Genomic DNA, 18,495 nt, shown 5'->3' with positions numbered 1-18,495 from the left:
CTAGTCCTAGTATTTTTGGAAAGAGTAAAAAAGCGAATCACATCCACCCGTTCCAGTCCACTTATTTTATAAACCTCTATCAATCTCCCCTCAGCCTTCTTTTCTCCAAACTGAAGTGCCCTAGCTGCTTTAGCCTTTCCTCATGGGGAAGTCATCCCATTCCCTTTATCATTTTCGTCACCTTTCTCTGTACCTTTTCTAATTCCACTATATCTTTTTTTGAGATGCAGTGACCAGAATTGCACACAGTATTTGAGGTGCAGTCTTCCTTTTCTTCAATACCTACTGATTTTACCAATTGTAAACTGTTCAAAAAGGTGCCTCTTGATGCTGTATATCAAAATATGAGTAAACGTAGGAACTGGGCAATATTCTGGGGAAGGGGAGGGGGTGCTATTCCAAAATGGTGGGCTCCACCTTAAAGGGAAAGGGAATGGGACTTGATATACCGCCTTTCTGTGTTTTTTGCAACTACATGCAAAGTGGTTTACATAGTATATACAGGTACTTATTTGTACCTGGGGCAATGGAGGGTTAAGTGACTTGCCCAGAGTCACAAAGAATCAAACCCAGTTCCCCAGGATCAAAGTCCGCTGCACTAACCACTAGGCTACTCCTCAACTCTACTTAACCAGGGTGGAACCAAGTAGCTCAATCAACTTAAAAAAAAAAAAAAAAAAAAGAGAGCAGCTTTCAAATTAGAACCTGGGGTAAAGACAACAGTCATTCAAAGCACATGGCTGAGAATAAGATATCTTTGAAGGATTTCATCAAAATAGGGAAGTCGGGGCATCTTAATAGAGAGGTTGCAATAAAGACAATAGTAGACCAAGCATCTTCTCTCTATATAAAAAGCAACACCAACGTTCTATGAAGCCTCCAGCCGGAAGTGTGAAGGGGGCGAGATATCCGGTTTCCCTATGAGTGTCTGCCCCGCCCTCTCTGTAACACAGTCAGTGAAGGAAAACAGCAGAGCACGAAATCAAATCGCTGGCTCTGTAACAGTGAAGGACTCAGAGGGGAGAGAGGCCAGAGGGCAGGGACACACACACTCCCACATGCACACAGAAGAAAACATTGCTAGCCCCCCGTTTCATTTGCTTCAGAAACGGGGCTTTTTTACTAGTCTTTAAATAAAGAGCAGATGGACTTGAAAGATTGCAAATTATCACTGTCAAATGTGGAGCAAGTTGTTAATAACAACAGTTTGAAGTGTCTGTATAGAAATGCAAGAAGCCTGGCATCTCTTACCATCCCTTATTCCCCTGCACATCTTCTGCGCTCCTTCCCAGTCCAAAAAGTGCCAGGCTCAAACTTACTCATCATTAGGCCTTTTTCTTCGCTAGTGCTTTCCAATGGAACTCTCCCCCTACCTATTCGATCAGAATCGTCTTAAAATCTTCAAGAAAGCACTAAAAGCCTGGTTCTTCCAACAGGCAAGGGCTTGGCATCGGTTTCTCTGGCTTTTATTCTCTGTTACTATCTATTATCTGATATTGTTTTATTTTGTCCTCTCCTATTTCCCTCCCTCTACTCTCCACTATCTTTTGGGCAGATGATCAAAAGCAAACGCGAGTGCTAGAGGCCAATAGCGCCATATTAGCATCCACATTTGTTCCCGCCCAATGATCACAGCTGGCGAGCGTGTGTAACAACGCGCTCGCCGGCTCTGAATGCAATGAGCAGGGCATTACCTATTCCTCCCCAATGCTCAGTGGGCAGAATGACAAACATGGGGACTGCTCAGAGCTGGCATTAGGGTTTCCAGAGCACTGGAGAGGAATGAAGAGCCTTGTCCAGCATGCATCTGCATGCTAGCAGCAGGGTTGTCGAGAGACACAGCCGGGCACGGGACAGAACCAAATCGCCACAAGCGCCCCCCCCCCACACCATTCTCATCACTGCTTCCACCCGCCCCCTTACCTTTCTGTTTTTGCCTCTGGGGGGGGGGGGGGGGCCCGGGCCCGGCAAGCCGCTTCCTGCATGCTTGCTCCCATGGTCTGTCCTCTCCTGCTCCTGTCCGTGCCGGGAGTCAGAACCCGGATTAATGTGCTATCTCGCTAATGAAATCATCCGGTCGTGGGCTGCATGCAGAAGCAGAAGAGGACAGACTCGGAAGCAGGCAGCAAGAAGAAGCTTGCCAGCACTGGGCCCAGGGAATTCCCCCCCCCCCCGGCAGCCCTGGCTAGCAGGTCTCCCCATTCCACCCTGGACAGAGGACCAGACACCCACCTGGGAGTCTAGCACCCCAACAGAGGCAAACCTGATCCCTCCTGGACAGGGAGGGCTGAAAGGCTGATACGGTGATTCCTAGTCACTCCTGCCTATGCCAGCTTCGCATTCAGAATGGCTGACGGGACCTCCCTATGGCAGTCTCTCGGGGAGGGCCTATGGGTGGTGGGAGAGTGGCACTTTTTGTTAGAAAGTAGAGAGTGGTTGGTGCTTTTGGTCCTGGAGGGAGAGAATTTGGTTCTGGCTAAAAATGCCTGGTCACAGATGGCCTCCAGTACAGCCAGCATCAAAACCTCAAGACTGCTTCGGCAGAGCTTCCATCCACCAGGCCTATAGATTCTTATGTAACTTCCTCGACTGGAACCATAGTCTTCTTATTGGAGAAGAGACGGCTGAGGGGAGATATGATAGAAGTGTATAAAATAATGAGTGGAATGGATCGGGTGGATGTGAAGCGACTGTTCACGCTATCCAAAAATACTAGGACTAGAGGGCATGAGTTGAAGCTACAGTGTGGTAAATTTAAAACGAATCGGAGAAAATTTTTCTTCACCCAACGTGTAATTAGACTCTGGAATTCGTTGCCGGAGAACGTGGTACGGGCGGTTAGCTTGACGGAGTTTAAAAAGGGGTTAGATAGATTCCTAAAGGACAAGTCCATAGACCGCTATTAAAAAGACTTGGAAAAATTCCGCATTTTTAGGTATAACTTGTCTGGAATGTTTTTACGTTTGGGGAGCGTGCCAGGTGCCCTTGACCTGGATTGGCCACTGTCGGTGACAGGATGCTGGGCTAGATGGACCTTTGGTCTTTCCCAGTATGGCACTACTTATGTACTTATGCACCTTGGGCGGACAACTTCTCCTCCTCATCTAATGTGACCAGGCCTGGCCATAAAACCTACATATCGTCGGCCCCACATCTGAGATATCTCACTCAGCTGCTATCTATAATTGATAGGGAAGGCTCTGGCTGGTTTAGGGATCCCTTTCAGCAGTGAATCCTCCTTCACCTTGGTCACAAAGCAGGGCGATCCTCCGGAATCTTCAAGGCCTCCAGAATAAGTGAAAATAGGGATGTTAATTCACCCTATGAAAAATCCAGACAACAGAAGCATCTTTCCTGTAGGAATCTCTCCCTCATCTAGAGGGTCCTCCCTTAAGGTCTGCCATGGCTTCAAAGGGATCGTCACCAAGCCGTAGTGAACCCAGGGAGGCCACTTCCTCTAAATTTTCCAACCTCTCTTTCCCATATCTCTTTCTGACTTAGAACCCTCTGGAAGTGCTAATCAAGAGACGGGCCCCTCACCAGGGACCTTTGCCATCTCTTCTTCAGGCAGAAGGCCTAGTGCATCACCCACCTCAATTTCCAGAAAAATCTCATACCTGCCTTATGGACATGGTGAAATAATATAACAACCCCACCTGTACACTTCTTCCCCCCCCCCCCCCCCCCCACCCAAAGAACCACTACTTCCCCAAATGAGCATCACTTCAATACACCCCTAGCAAGGAGATGTGTTACGCCCCACTGCAATCTATCCAGTTCCTTAAACACCATACTTCGCTTCCCCAGATTAAGTTCATTAACATTCCAAGACCCAATTAGCACCTTGTCCTCACCCTTGCTCTTCCAATCCTTGTGGCCCTTTAAAGCTTGTTTATCCCAAACCCCAGATGTTGGCTCCCTCCTTACCTCACCCAACTGGCCCACCTGTCCCTATCCCTCCCCCCCCCCCCCCAACCTCTCCATCCCCTTCCTGAGAAAGTGATCTCACCCCACCCAAATCAGCCAACCCATGAGCAATTAACACCCTCCCCAGAAGGCCTAACACACATCCAAATTCACGCTCTATCACTCATCTGAGTCTTTCCAACCAATATATATGCTAAACCTCATGGACCTACCTCCCAGAAACGCCACAAGATCATCCCACAAATTTCTCAACCTGCACTTCCCCGATTGTAAAGGACTAAAATACAAGCTGATGCATGCCACTACCTTCTTACATGAGCACGCAGTTATGGAATGCACTACCTACAGACCTGAAAACAATCAACGAAATAACCATCTTTCGCAAAGCCCTGAAGACATACCTCTTCAACAAAGCCTACAACGAGAACCGATAACCTCACTAATCCACCTCACCAACCTAACTCAGTTATGAAAACCCACCTTCTATAACTACCCTAATCACTCCCTTCCTCTTCTCTCTTCCCTACTTAATCTCGGCACAATACTAACTGTATCTGATACCCTAGAATGACAATGTTAATAAAACTATGTAAGCCACACTTAGCCTGCAAATAGGTGGGAAAATGTGGAATACAAATGCAATAAATAAATAAAAGGTTTTCCCAACTCTGACAGACATACATACCCCAACCCTACATTTAATCAATCCACATAACCATGGCTTCTAAACTGACAAAATGCAGCATAAAAAGTTTCCCATAAACATTCCAATTGTAATGCATAAATAACTGATGCAATTAATCCCTGTAAACAGCCCAATATCCCACCTCCCCCACACCCCCATACAGCCAGAGAGAAAGAAAGAAGAGAGAGAAGAGGAAGGAAAAAAAAAACCTGGTATGGGGTGTAGACGGTACAGCCCAGTCCACAATTCCACAAAGGCATCCAATGGCCAGTTCTACCAAAGTGGAAACTGACTTATCCATGTCTTCCGGCCTAGTTGATTCAAGCAGCACTCTTCTGTATTTCTCTTGCCCCGTCCAACCACTTGCTGCCATGCCAAATCCTCTCGCGGCTCCATCTGCTTGACCTATTTAATAGGCTCTCAAGTTGATTGGGCAGCTCCTGGATGGCTCAACTATCTTTAGACTCCGCTCTCTTTAGCTTAGTTACTTCATCCTGCAAGTAGGTGAGTCTTCCACCGTCGTTACATGAGCACCCAGCTCTCCAATTTAATTTTTGATGTCTTTGAGAGCTGCCTGCACGTCCTGCCGAACCCCGTCACTTCTACTTTTAACTCTCGAATCCAACCTTCTACATCGGTCTTCACGATCTCATCCCAATCCGCCGAGGCCATCATCTGCTCTTCTTCTGAATTGGAGTTCAACTCTTCTTCTGCGTCCGCCGAAGAACTACTCTCCTCCATCTTCTATCACCCCGATCCAGTAGGAAGCAAAACCGCTCCAGATTCTTTTTAGGCGGCATGACTTCTCTTACTAATTCAACACACCAGCGCCTTGGCACTTCAAACAATAAGCTTGGGAATTAATCAAAGCCCCCTACAGAACTCCTTAGTTAAGTTGCCATTCTGGAAAGTAATGTCACTTCCTCCCTCCAAACTAGTGTTTTTCTGTCTCCATCTGCTGGTGGTGAGAGCATAAACCCCAAGTCAATCTATGTGAAAAATATATATATTTTTTTGATTCTAGGAACCAGTCCAAATACTTAGGTGCCAGACCTCTCGGCACTCCTGTACATCCCTTTGCGCTCATCTCCCTCCCACTCTATCTTTTCTCAGCCTATAACCCACTGCCCTTTCTTTCCCCCAATTAACCAGCCAGCAAACTTGATATGACCCTCCATTCCCATTCCTTACCTCGCTGTCTAGTAATGCTGCTGCCGTAGAAAGTCTCACTACCATCTGCACTGGGCGATTAGTTTTCAGCAAGTTAGTGCTGCACAGTGCAGAACCGCTCTCTGCACTGCACAGGAGCAGCAAGCAGTCTGTGCACCCTATGGGCCTTAAGTTGCTGGAGTCAAAAACTCAGGGGGAACTGCAATGTCCTGGGTGTCGAGGTGCAATGCATGATGAACTGGCACCCAAGATTTACTGAGGTCTACTCTAACCTATCTTTTAAAAGAGCCACAGTACCTGAACACAGGAGAGTGGTCAACGTAACACTAATGTTTAAAAGGGCTCAAGGGATGATCAAAGAAATCACAGAACAGTGAACCTGACTTTGGTGCTGGATAAAATGGCACAAGCTATACTAAAACACAAACTGTATGACCATGCAGATAAAAATATCTTAATGGGAACAAGTCAGAATGAGTTTAGTAAAGACAAGTCATGTGTTTCAAAAGTATTACTTTTTTTGAGGTGTAAACAAATGTGGATAAAGCTATTTGGTTGATACAGTGTATTAGCATTTTCCCACAGGCGCCTTTATGTCTAACACGCACACTTTTGTACCTTCCTGACAAAGCTCAAGAGGATCTCACTCAAGAGAATCCTTCCCCCCCCCCTCTTTCCTAGTGAGGATTATCTCCTCTTCAAAGTCTGAGTACTCTGTTTCTCTTGCTGCATAGATTCACTCCTCTGAGATCTCAAAGGCTCCAAATCATCACATAGAGCTTTATTTTCATCTACTGGCCTGTGGGAATACATGAGTGCATTTATTTACTTACTCAGGGCTGTGAATAGAGTACAACAGAAACATAAGAAATAATAAAGCATAAATACGACAACATAACACAACATGTAAGATAGTAACACACAAAACCATCAGATACTACTGCCAAACAAAATAAAAATACAGTATCACCCCAATTACATCATCCAACAAACAGCAAAACATAGAAGCCTCATCTGCTGAAATTCCCCAAAACAGACTGTAAGGGTACTTTAGAATCCTCTCCCAAGTACCTCATGTGGGGTCATGGATATCTGTCTATGCCATTTTCCTTCTATATTTGGGGCAATGTTTGAACCCACGACGTGTCAGTAATTTTAAGAGAGAGCTCTGACAAATTACACTCAATATTGATAAATTTAAAAAGTAGATGAAAGAAAAAAGGTGACTAAGAATAAAAAAGGATAGACAAACACCAATCAAGGCTGAAAAAGAAATGCAGCAAAATATCCTCAACTGTAATGAGAGAAAACTAACCACTCTGTTCATTTCAGCAGACAAAAAATGACTGCAGCACAAGTCATAAAAACGTCCTCAGTCTTTCTGAGCTCTAAGAGGGCTGATCTGGTGAATACTTATGACCCATTCTGGACACTATTGGAGACAGGATGTTGGACTCAGTGGACCTCGGTCTGGTCTTGATGTGGCTTTCCTTATGTGGAGTGGAGGAGTGGCCTAGTGGTTAGGGTGGTGGACTTTGGTCCTGGGGAACTGAGGAACTGAGTTCGATTCCCACTTCAGGCACAGGCAGCTCCTTGTGACTCTGGGCAAGTCACTTAACCCTCCATTGCCCCATGTAAGCAACATTGAGCCTGCCATGAGTGGGAAAGCGCAGGGTACAAATGTAACAAAAATAAAATAGATACTATTGGAGATTCTACATGGAATGTTGCTACTATTGGAGATTCTACATGGAATGTTGCTACTATTGGAGATTCTGTTGCTGCTATTGGAGATTCTACATGGAATGTTGCTATTCAACTAGCAACATTCCATGTAGAAGGCTGTGCAGGCTTCTGTTTCTGAGAGTCTGACGTCCTGCCGCATTGAGCCTGCCGGTACAAATGTAACAAAAATAAAATAGATACTATTGGAGATTCTACATGGAATGTTGCTACTATTGGGGATTCTACATGGAATGTTGAGATTCTGTTGCTACTATTGGAGATTCTACATGGAATGTTGCTATTCCACTAGCAACATTCCATGTAGAAGGCTGTGCAGGCTTCTGTTTCTGCGAGTCTGATGTCCTGCACGTACGTGCAGGACGTCAGACTCACAGAAGTAGAAGCCTGCGCGGCCACATTGGTGATCTGCAAGGGCCGACTTCTACATGGAATGTTGCTAGTGGAATAGCAACATTCCATGTAGAATCTCAAATAGTAGCAACAGTGGAGGAGTGGCCTAGTGGTTAGGGTGGTGGACTTTGGTCCTGGGGAACTGAGTTTGATTCCCACTTCAGGTACAGGCAGCTCCTTGTGACTCTGGGCAAGTCACTTAACCCTCCATTGCCCCATGTAAGCCGCATTGAGCCTGCCATGAGTGGGAAAGCGCGGGGTACAAATGTAACAAAAATAAAATAGATACTACGGGAGATTCTACATGGAATGTTGCTGCTATGGGAGATTCTACATGGAATGTTGCTGCTATTGGAGATTCTACATGGAATGTTGCTATTCCACTAGCAACATTCCATGTAGAAGGCTGCGCAGGCTTCTGTTTCTATGAGTCTGACGTCCTGCACGTATGTGCAGGACGTCAGACTCACAGAAGCAGAAGCCTGCGCGGCCACATTGGTGATCTGCAAGGGCCGACTTCTACATGGAATGTTGCTAGTGGAATAGCAACATTCCATGTAGAATCTCAAATAGTAGCAACAGTGGAGGAGTGGCCTAGTGGTTAGGGTGGTGGACTTTGGTCCTGGGGAACTGAGTTTGATTCCCACTTCAGGTACAGGCAGCTCCTTGTGACTCTGGGCAAGTCACTTAACCCTCCATTGCCCCATGTAAGCCGCATTGAGCCTGCCATGAGTGGGAAAGCGCGGGGTACAAATGTAACAAAAATAAAATAGATACTACGGGAGATTCTACATGGAATGTTGCTGCTATGGGAGATTCTACATGGAATGTTGCTGCTATTGGAGATTCTACATGGAATGTTGCTATTCCACTAGCAACATTCCATGTAGAAGGCTGCGCAGGCTTCTGTTTCTATGAGTCTGACGTCCTGCACGTATGTGCAGGACGTCAGACTCACAGAAGCAGAAGCCTGCGCGGCCACATTGGTGATCTGCAAGGGCCGACTTCTACATGGAATGTTGCTAGTGGAATAGCAACATTCCATGTAGAATCTCAAATAGTAGCAACAGTGGAGGAGTGGCCTAGTGGTTAGGGTGGTGGACTTTGGTCCTGGGGAACTGAGTTTGATTCCCACTTCAGGTACAGGCAGCTCCTTGTGACTCTGGGCAAGTCACTTAACCCTCCATTGCCCCATGTAAGCCGCATTGAGCCTGCCATGAGTGGGAAAGCGCGGGGTACAAATGTAACAAAAATAAAATAGATACTACGGGAGATTCTACATGGAATGTTGCTGCTATGGGAGATTCTACATGGAATGTTGCTGCTATTGGAGATTCTACATGGAATGTTGCTATTCCACTAGCAACATTCCATGTAGAAGGCTGCGCAGGCTTCTGTTTCTATGAGTCTGACGTCCTGCACGTATGTGCAGGACGTCAGACTCACAGAAGCAGAAGCCTGCGCGGTCACATTGGTGATCTGCAAGGGCCGACTTCTACATGGAATGTTGCTAGTGGAATAGCAACATTCCATGTAGAATCTCAAATAGTAGCAACAGTGGAGGAGTGGCCTAGTGGTTAGGGTGGTGGACTTTGGTCCTGGGGAACTGAGTTTGATTCCCACTTCAGGTACAGGCAGCTCCTTGTGACTCTGGGCAAGTCACTTAACCCTCCATTGCCCCATGTAAGCCGCATTGAGCCTGCCATGAGTGGGAAAGCGCGGGGTACAAATGTAACAAAAATAAAATAGATACTACGGGAGATTCTACATGGAATGTTGCTGCTATGGGAGATTCTACATGGAATGTTGCTGCTATTGGAGATTCTACATGGAATGTTGCTATTCCACTAGCAACATTCCATGTAGAAGGCTGCGCAGGCTTCTGTTTCTATGAGTCTGACGTCCTGCACGTATGTGCAGGACGTCAGACTCACAGAAGCAGAAGCCTGCGCGGCCACATTGGTGATCTGCAAGGGCCGACTTCTACATGGAATGTTGCTAGTGGAATAGCAACATTCCATGTAGAATCTCAAATAGTAGCAACAGTGGAGGAGTGGCCTAGAGTGGTTAGGGTGGTGAACTTTGGTCCTGAGGAACTGAGTTTGATTCCCACTTCAGGCACAGGCAGCTCCTTGTGACTCTGGGCAAGTCACTTAACCCTCCATTGCCCCATGTAGGCCGCACTGAGCCTGCCATGAGTGGGAAAGCGCGGGGTACAAATGTGACAAAAAAAAAAAACAGCTACATACATACATTCAAAGACCTAAGAATGGGGTGCTTCAATGTTGTAAGATTTATCAGTAACACTAAAAAAAAAACAAACCTAAAGGTTTAGCAAATCGCTCACAATCATTAAGTGGCCAGGAAGGGCTTAATAAATTTCACTACTCAAACTGTATACACCAAGTAAGAAATAAGTATGTCATTTAAACCTTCACTCTGTTCATCTGTACATTGTGGCCATCGCTGCAGACTAGTTTGAAGTCGTTGCATTACAGAATACAGAAAATAGCAGCTAACAGACCTCAAGGGGCGTCTGTCTCGGAGGCTATCATCATGATCAAGGTCCTGATCATGATCTTCGTCATTGTTCTCATGATCTCGATCCCGTTCTTTGCCCTGTTCCCAGCCACAATCTTCTGAAGCTCTGGACTCATGAGGGGGTCCCCAGCTGTCTTCTCGAGCTTTTTCTCTCTCTCGCCAGCCACCTTCATGATTGAAACATTAAAAGTCGTTTTACACCACAATTAGAATTATGTTGATTTTAAAACATGGTATTCAAGGGAGTTTAGATAACTTAGGAGGCTGGCATGTGAACTTAGCCAGAATGGTGAAATTAGGCCTTACCTGCTAATTTTCTTTCCTCTACACCCTCCAGATTGGTCAAGACGCTTGGGTTATACACACAGGAGACTGAGAACACTCAATTTTGAACACTGTATATGTAACCTGGGATCTTGCCAGGTATTTGTGATCTGGATTGGCCACTGTTGGAAACAGGATGCTGGGCTTGATGGACCTTTGGTCTTTCCCAGTTTGGCAATACTTATGTAACCTGTGCAGAACCCCAACCAGCCAGCATACCCATAACCAAGCAGAGAAAAGAAAGAAATAACTTCACATAACCCTGTACATGGAACTCCTCCCAAACATGACCGTGCTTCTGCAGACTGAGTGCAACCAGCACCCCAACCTGCACCAGTATACCACCAGAAACTACACCTGGTATCTACTAGACCAGTATTGTACAGATGCATACTATTCATCAGCCACACCTCAAAAAACCACACAGAGAGACACTATATCGAAACACAGGGAGGACTCTTGACTGGTCAGGAGGGTCTAGAGGAAAAAATAATTAGCAGGTAAGGCCTAATTTCACCTTCCTCAGCAACCCTCCAGACCGGTCAAGACTATTAGGAAGTACCAAAGCAGTAAACATCTAAGGGTGGGACCCTCAAAAACCAGAGGTCAAAACTGAAGTTCCAAACCTCACACCCTCTTTCACCTGTACGTCAATTCTATAATGCTTCACACAAAGGAATACAAACAGGATGAGACCACTGCCCTGCAAATGTCCTGCGAAGGAATCAAGCTGCATTCCGCCCAGGAAGCCACCCCCTAGTGGACCGTGCTTTGAGAACCAATGGCACATCGTGACCCTTGAGCAAGTAGGCCAAAGCAACCGCCTCCTTCAGCCACCTGGCTATCGTTGCCTTGGAAGCGGCCGCCCCCTTCTTAGGTTCTCCATACAGAACAATCTGTCCAAGGCTCAAAAATCTTGTGTCCTCTTCAGATAAGAACCCAAGACTCGTCGGACATCCAGCTTCCCCAGACGAAGTTGCGTCTAATCCCCTGCTCTATCTCCCAGAACCGGCAAGGAAATCACCTGATTCACATGAAAATCAGAAACCAACTTTGGCAAAAAAAAAAAAAAAAAAAAGACATTAACGGCTTCAGCGAAACCTTCTCCTAGGAAAAAGATAAAAAAGGAGTTCTACATGACAAAGCCTGCAGCTCCGAAATCCTTTGCGAGGAGGAAATGGCCACCAAAAACAACGTCTGCCGGGTAAGGTCCTTGCAGGTGCTAGTCTCCAATGGTTTAAAAGGAGCACCCAGTAGCACCTCCAAAACGAGATTCAAATCCCACGGAGGGACCAACAGACACTGTGGTGGACGAATCAGCTCCCCCCCCCCCTCCTCCCGCAAAAAACAGACCACATCCGGAGAAGAAACCAAGGACATCCCCTGAACCTTCCCCTGGAAACAGGCCAAAGCTGCAACCTGCACTTTCAAGAAGGACAGAGCTAAAACCCTGTCCAACCCATCCTGCAAAAACTCCAAAATCTCTGCGATAGAAGTTCGCAAAGGAAGATAAGAACGATCCTGGCACCAACTCTCAAAAACGTGCCACACACGCACATAAGCCAATGAGGTGGACCGTTTACATGACCGAAGCATAGTAGCACTTACTTTGGGGAAAAAAAAACCTTTCTTCCTCAACCGACTCCTCTTAAGAGCCAAGCCGTAAGCGAGAACGGAGATGGGTCGGGCGTCACGATCGGACTTGGATACAACAGGACCATCTCCCCTAGAGGAAGTGACTCCTGCTCTGCCAGACACACTAGATCTCCATACCACAGACGACATGGCCAATTTGGGGCCACCAGAATCACTGGGCCCAAGTGACACTCGAACTGCTGAACCACCCGACCCACCAACAGCCACAGGGGAAACACATACAGTAACACCTGAGGAGGCCACAGAAGAACCAATGCATCGATCCCTTCGGACCGAGGATCCCTCCGTCGACTGAAATAAATAGTGTGGCACCTGAGCATTGTCGGCTGACACCATGAGATCCATCACTGGTAGACCCCATTTCAACACAATGTGGTCGAAGACCAAACGATGAAGAGATCACTCTCCGGTATCTAGAGTGTGCCTGCTCAGAAAGTCCACATTCACACTGTCCACGCCGGCCATGTGTCCTGCCAAGAAATCTTGAAGACGAACTGCCGCCCAGCGCATTAACACTGCCTCCTCGGCAACCAGCCAGCTCTTCGGGCCCCCTTGCTGATTGACATAGGTCATGGCCATTGTGTTGTCGGAGAGAACTCTTAAGGCTCTGCCCAAGAGCAGTGACTGGAAGGACTCCAGAGCCAACCGTATAGCCTGTGTCTCCAACCGACTGATGGACCATCAAGCCTCCTCCATTGACCAACAGCCCTGAGCTACCTGGCCGAGGCAGTGAGCCCCCCCCCCCCCCCCCCACAACCCATGGCTGCCATCCGTGGAGAGAACTACCCACTCAGGAGGCTCCAGAGGTATGCCCTTCTCCAGATTCGGTGTGTGTGTAGCGACCACCGTAGACTGTGGTGGGGGCTCCCGTCAGAGAATTGCTCCTCCAAGTCCTGCATCAGCAGAGACCAGTGAGCCAGAAGAGCAAGCTGCAACTGCCGCATGTGCGCCCTGACCCACGGGACCACTTCTATTGCTGCTGCCATCAGTCCCAGCACCTGAGGTAAGAACGGGCCCGCAGGAGCCTTCTCTGACAGAAGCTGCCAAACCTGCCCCTGCAGACTGGAAATCCTAGTGGGAGGCAGAAACACGTGGCCCATCAATGTATCGAAATGAACCCCTAGATACTCCAGGGACTGCAACGGTAGCAAATGACTTTTGGCCGGGTTCACCACCCAGCCCAGTGACTCCAGGAATTTCACCACACGTGCGATTGCTGTTTCGCTCTCCAACCGTGACTTCGCCTGAATCAACCGTCTAGACAGGGGTGGACCAAGATGCCCTGCTTCCACAGAGCAGCAGCCACAACCACCATGACCTTGGAAAGGGTCCGTGGTGCTGTCGCAAGATCGAATGGCAGAGCACAGAATTGAAAATGCTTCCCTAAGACAGCAAAATGAAGAAAACGCTGATGAGCCACTCGGATGGGAACGTGCAAATAGGTTTCTGTCAAATCGAGGGAAGTGAGGAACTCCCCTCGCCGAACTGAGACAATGACCAAGTGCAATGTTTCCATCCAAAAAGAGGGAACTTTCAGAACCCCATTGACCCTCTTGAGGTCTAAAATGGGTCTAAAGGAGCCCTCCTTCTTGGGCTCCACAAAATAAATAGAATAGCTGCTTGTCCTCTGGTTCCCAGTGGGGCATGGGCACTACCGCACTCAAATGGATCAGACGAAGAAGAGTATCTCGCCTTGAGCCAAGAGCGGCATGGAAATACGAGAAATAAATCGGGAAGCGGGAGGTTGAACTCCAGCGCATATCTGTCGCGTACTACTTCTAGAACTCACTGGTCCAACGTGATCTGGGTTTACCCTCTGGTAAAACTGCCTCAACCGAGCACCCATGCACACCAGAGGCTAGACCCCCCTCCCACACCCTCATTTAGAGTTGCGAGCGGAACTGCCCAAGGAGTCACGCCCTCCATAGTGCCCCCCTCAAAAGGACTGTGTCCACTGAAAAATATGATCTCTGGGAGCTCCGCCCGACCTGCCCAGCCTGTAAAGCCAAGCCTCACAAAAACGACCACACAATGATGCCCCCCCCCCCCCCCACTACTAGATTTGGGTCAAACCTCTGGAAGCTGTGGAACCTTAGCTTCCCCGAGACCGCATACCAACTAGGTCACGTCTGCGGCCCAACCACCAGAGCATATTCTTCACTGACACTGAAGCAAATTATAAAGAGCATCAGCTAAGAAGGAACAGCCCATCCCTAACTTGGCCAATTCCTGTCTACAACAAGATCATCCAAGTGTTTCTCAGCCCAGCGGAAACAAGCGCAAGCCACTAAACCGCCACTCACAGACGCTTGGAGCACTAGCCAACAAATCAAAACTACACTTAGGAAAAGATTCTAGCTTCCTATCTTGGGGGTCACAGAGCGCCACGCCACCATCCACTGGAATAGCCATAGCTTTAGTCACCGCCATAACTACCGCATCCACTCTTCCTGAGGAAGAGGATAAAGCCTAGCCATAGCCCGAGTTACAAGGGACATCTGGAGGTGACCACTCTTGTAGCACCATCTCCCTAAGATCTTTATTCATGGGAAAAGACCACAGAGGACACCGAATCCCCTTAACAAAAGTGTCTACCTGCTTAGTATCCCCCGTGGGGGTCTCTGCAGGTTCAAACTTAAGAGTAGAAGACACCTGGTCTATCAGCTCTGTCAGCTCATCCCTGTGAAAAATCCTGACCATCGAGGGGTCCTCCTCAGGCAGGGAAAAGTCCTTTTCCCAAGATGACTCCAGGGGGTCCTCCTCCTCCCCAAGACCACTAAAAGCTTCCTTGGATCCCGGAAGAAAACGAGCCTCCAGATCCTCAGCCCAGTCCAGGCGAGGTCTCTTTGCTGCTATCGGACCCAATTTCCAAGCCTGATAAAGAGTCCACATAAACTCTCCTGAGCAACCAGCAAATTTCACCCTGCAAAAGCAGAGACGGCTCTGCAATGTGGAAGGAATCCAAGATGGCGGTGGTTCCCGCTGAAAACAGTACCGCTGCTGCCGAACCTGCCTGCATGACCGTCTCAGCCCCAGCTGAGTCTACCACGGGAATCTCCGCAGTCAACTCGGGAGGTGTGGTCGACAGAGGCTTCACCTCCCCACAGAGCAGGCACTGAGAACCTGACGTCTCAACTCCCCGGCATGCACATAAGTGGCAGCGGAGTAGTTTCATTGCACATATAGTCACGGTAAGAGAGGGGGGGAAACGCGATCCGGTGCCAAAACCAACAAAAACCAGAAACCTCTGCTCTCCTGGACAGCACAGAGAAAAAGGCACAGGCACCAGCACCAACCCCAAGCTTTGTTTTTTCTTTATTTGAGCCCTGTTGCTGCAGGCTGAACTGGCACTCGAGGCTCCCACTCAAACACGGCAGCTGAGGCACAAAACTCCACTCAGTAGAGCAGTGGAGGGGGAGGGTCCCAGCCACCCAGGTGTAACACCCCAAGGGGAAATCAGGGTCCCACTGGACCCACACCACAGAAATCCAAAGAGGTCCCAAGTACAGGGTTACTTCCATTAAAAAAAAAAAAAAAAAAAACTCCAAAAGAGAGACCCAGAGCACCAAGGACCCCCTAGGTCTTACCAGAACGGTCATGCTGCACATCTACCCTCTGCTGGAGACTGAGAAATACTGGCTGGTTAAGGATCTGCACAGGTTGTATACAGTGTTCAAAGTTGAGTGTTCTCAGTCTCCCTCTGCTGGTAGGCGTGCACAACCCAAGTGTCTTGACTGGTCTAGAGGGTTGCTGAGAAATGCACCTTTAACACTGTGTGACCCATCATGTCTTGGATCATATGGATTAGGGGGACTGGCAGATATACAGAACTGGATGGTTTCTCAGTCTCCCTTTGCTGGTAGGAGTGCATGACCCAAGAGTCTTGACCGGTCTGGAGGGTCGCTGAGGAATTTGTTTTAAACCTGCAACCTTAAAATTTTATTAAATACTGTACTATAAAATCGTGAACAGTTCCGCATTTACTTTCTCCAAATCTCTCACCATTTCATAGACCTCTATTCTGTCTCCTCTCAGTCACACCTCACATGGCTTTTGGAAAAGACCCTTTATCATTTTAGTAACCTTGCTCTAGACTGCCTACAGACTTTCTATATATATCCTTTCACAGATATGGATTCCATATCTCCAAGCTGGAGAGAACTTTTGTTATGTGTCTTTTCCCACAGAAAGAAACACACAATGTCCTTGATCACCTCTGTTGTCCTTCCCTGTACTTTTTTAAGTGTAAGATAGGATGAGCTATCCCCTAAAATACATGTCTTATTCATGTAGTGGGTCTTTTATAAAGGGTGCACTAACATTTTTAGCTCACACAAAAAAAAAAAAAGCACACCAGAGATGCCTATATAGTCCTATGACGCATTTAGCACACAGTAAAAATGCTACCGCACCTTTGTAAAAGATGCCCTTAAACAGTACTAAGAAATGAAATGATGTAAAAAATGAAGTAGACGGAGGAAGTGACATCACGCTAGTGAATGGAGCAGTGAAAACGAAGCTCCCATCTACCAGCCTAAAAATAGCGAATTTCTAGCTTCCCTACCCCCGGGAAAAAGACTGAGAAAACCGCATTTGACAGGCAAACAAAAGCGGAGGCAAATGTCTCATTCAAAGCGCAAATCGCCAGATTTAACAGCGTTTTCGTACCAGCAGGTAGCCAGAAATGGAGGGATGCAGGCGGAAGAAAATGGCGCCCAAGCAGCGAGAGCGAAGCAAACAGACTCGGAGCGAGCACGAGGAGACTCGCCGATTGAAAGATCGGAGGTAGAACCGGAGGTCTGGACGAAACTATGCACATGGTTCCAGGAAATTAAAACGGAACTTAAGGAGGTGAGAAAGGACTTTGCTCAATTGAGCTCGGAGCTGAGAGGAGAAATATCAGAATTGGGCAATCGTGTGATGGAGGTCAAAAATGGCCAGGAAGAACAATCAGAAGCGATCAAGGCACTGGAACAGCAACTCAATGAGCAGAAAACAGAGGCCAGGTACCTCATAGATAAAATGGAGGACTTGGAGAATAGGAGCAGACGCTCCAATATTAGAATCCGAGGAGTGCCAGAGAATCCAGAGTTTGTTAATTGTGAAGAAGTGGTGCAATCCATCACAGTGCAACTATTATCAACGGAGGAGATGCCATATGATAAAACTACAGTCCGTTTAGAAAGAGCGCACGCATGTTGGGGCGGGTGGAGGGTGAATCAGCCCAAAGACATTGTGGCATGCTTCACAGAATTTAAAATTAAAGAAGCTGTGATGAAGAAAGCGAGAATGGCGAGCTCTCTAGTCTGGGAAAGCTACCCGATAGAGCTTTATCAAGATATATCAGCTATAACCCTAAAAAGGCGAGGGGAATTGTGACCATTAACACTGCAACTCAGAGAGGAGGGAATACCATACAAGTGGCAATATCTCTTTGCGCTAACTTTTTTTCAGGAGGGAAAACAGAAGAGTAGCATGACTAGAGGAAGCGCAAGAATATCTCAAGCAAACGGACACAGCGACAGATAATCTGCGACAGGAACAAGGCGGAGTAGCGAGGGCAACCAAGCCCAAATGGCAAAGGATATCGCATGGCTGCGGTCGGCTGAGACGACAGATCTCGGAGAAACAACTGGATCCACAAGTGGGACATTGAAGAGGACTAAGACTGTCTTTTGAGGGGGCGAGTGAAAATCTGCTGCAGAACAGGAGCCAAATGGTGAGAGAAACTAATCCATGGGGAAGGACATGATATAACAGGCTGTGAGACGATGGGGGACGTCACCCCTTCCAGTAATAGACATGACTCAAGAAGACAATGAGACATGTCTTCAATGGTTTGGGGAAGGATGGGGAGGGGGGAAGGGCAGGAATCAGTATCAAAATATCTGGTGGTGGCTGAATAGGCAAAAAAGATGGGGACGTATATATAGAGAATGTTTAATTGTGTAAGTTGGAATGTTAAAGGTCTCAATTCGCCAATAAAGCGAAAACGTATGTTCACAGATATGTTGAGGTTAAACAGTGATGTTATGTTGCAAGAAACACACTTAAAA

At 47.4% G+C, this 18,495-nt stretch overlaps 1 protein-coding gene across 3 annotated transcripts in view; it reads right to left on the bottom strand.

The window, feature by feature from the left end:
* The window catches only part of EIF3A (eukaryotic translation initiation factor 3 subunit A), a 155,231-nt gene that overhangs the window by 4,642 nt on the left and 132,094 nt on the right, over nt 1-18,495 (bottom strand). For all 3 annotated transcript variants that reach the window (XM_030202628.1, XM_030202629.1, XM_030202627.1), the window contains one exon: nt 10,443-10,626. In XM_030202628.1, the coding sequence (XP_030058488.1) occupies nt 10,443-10,626 (184 nt within the window). The remainder of the gene's footprint in view (nt 1-10,442; nt 10,627-18,495) is intronic.

The sequence above is a fragment of the Microcaecilia unicolor genome, chromosome 5, assembly GCF_901765095.1.
Source record: "Microcaecilia unicolor chromosome 5, aMicUni1.1, whole genome shotgun sequence".
Classification (NCBI taxonomy): Eukaryota; Metazoa; Chordata; class Amphibia; order Gymnophiona; family Siphonopidae; genus Microcaecilia; species Microcaecilia unicolor.
This window is presented reverse-complemented; position numbering and strand designations above follow the sequence as displayed.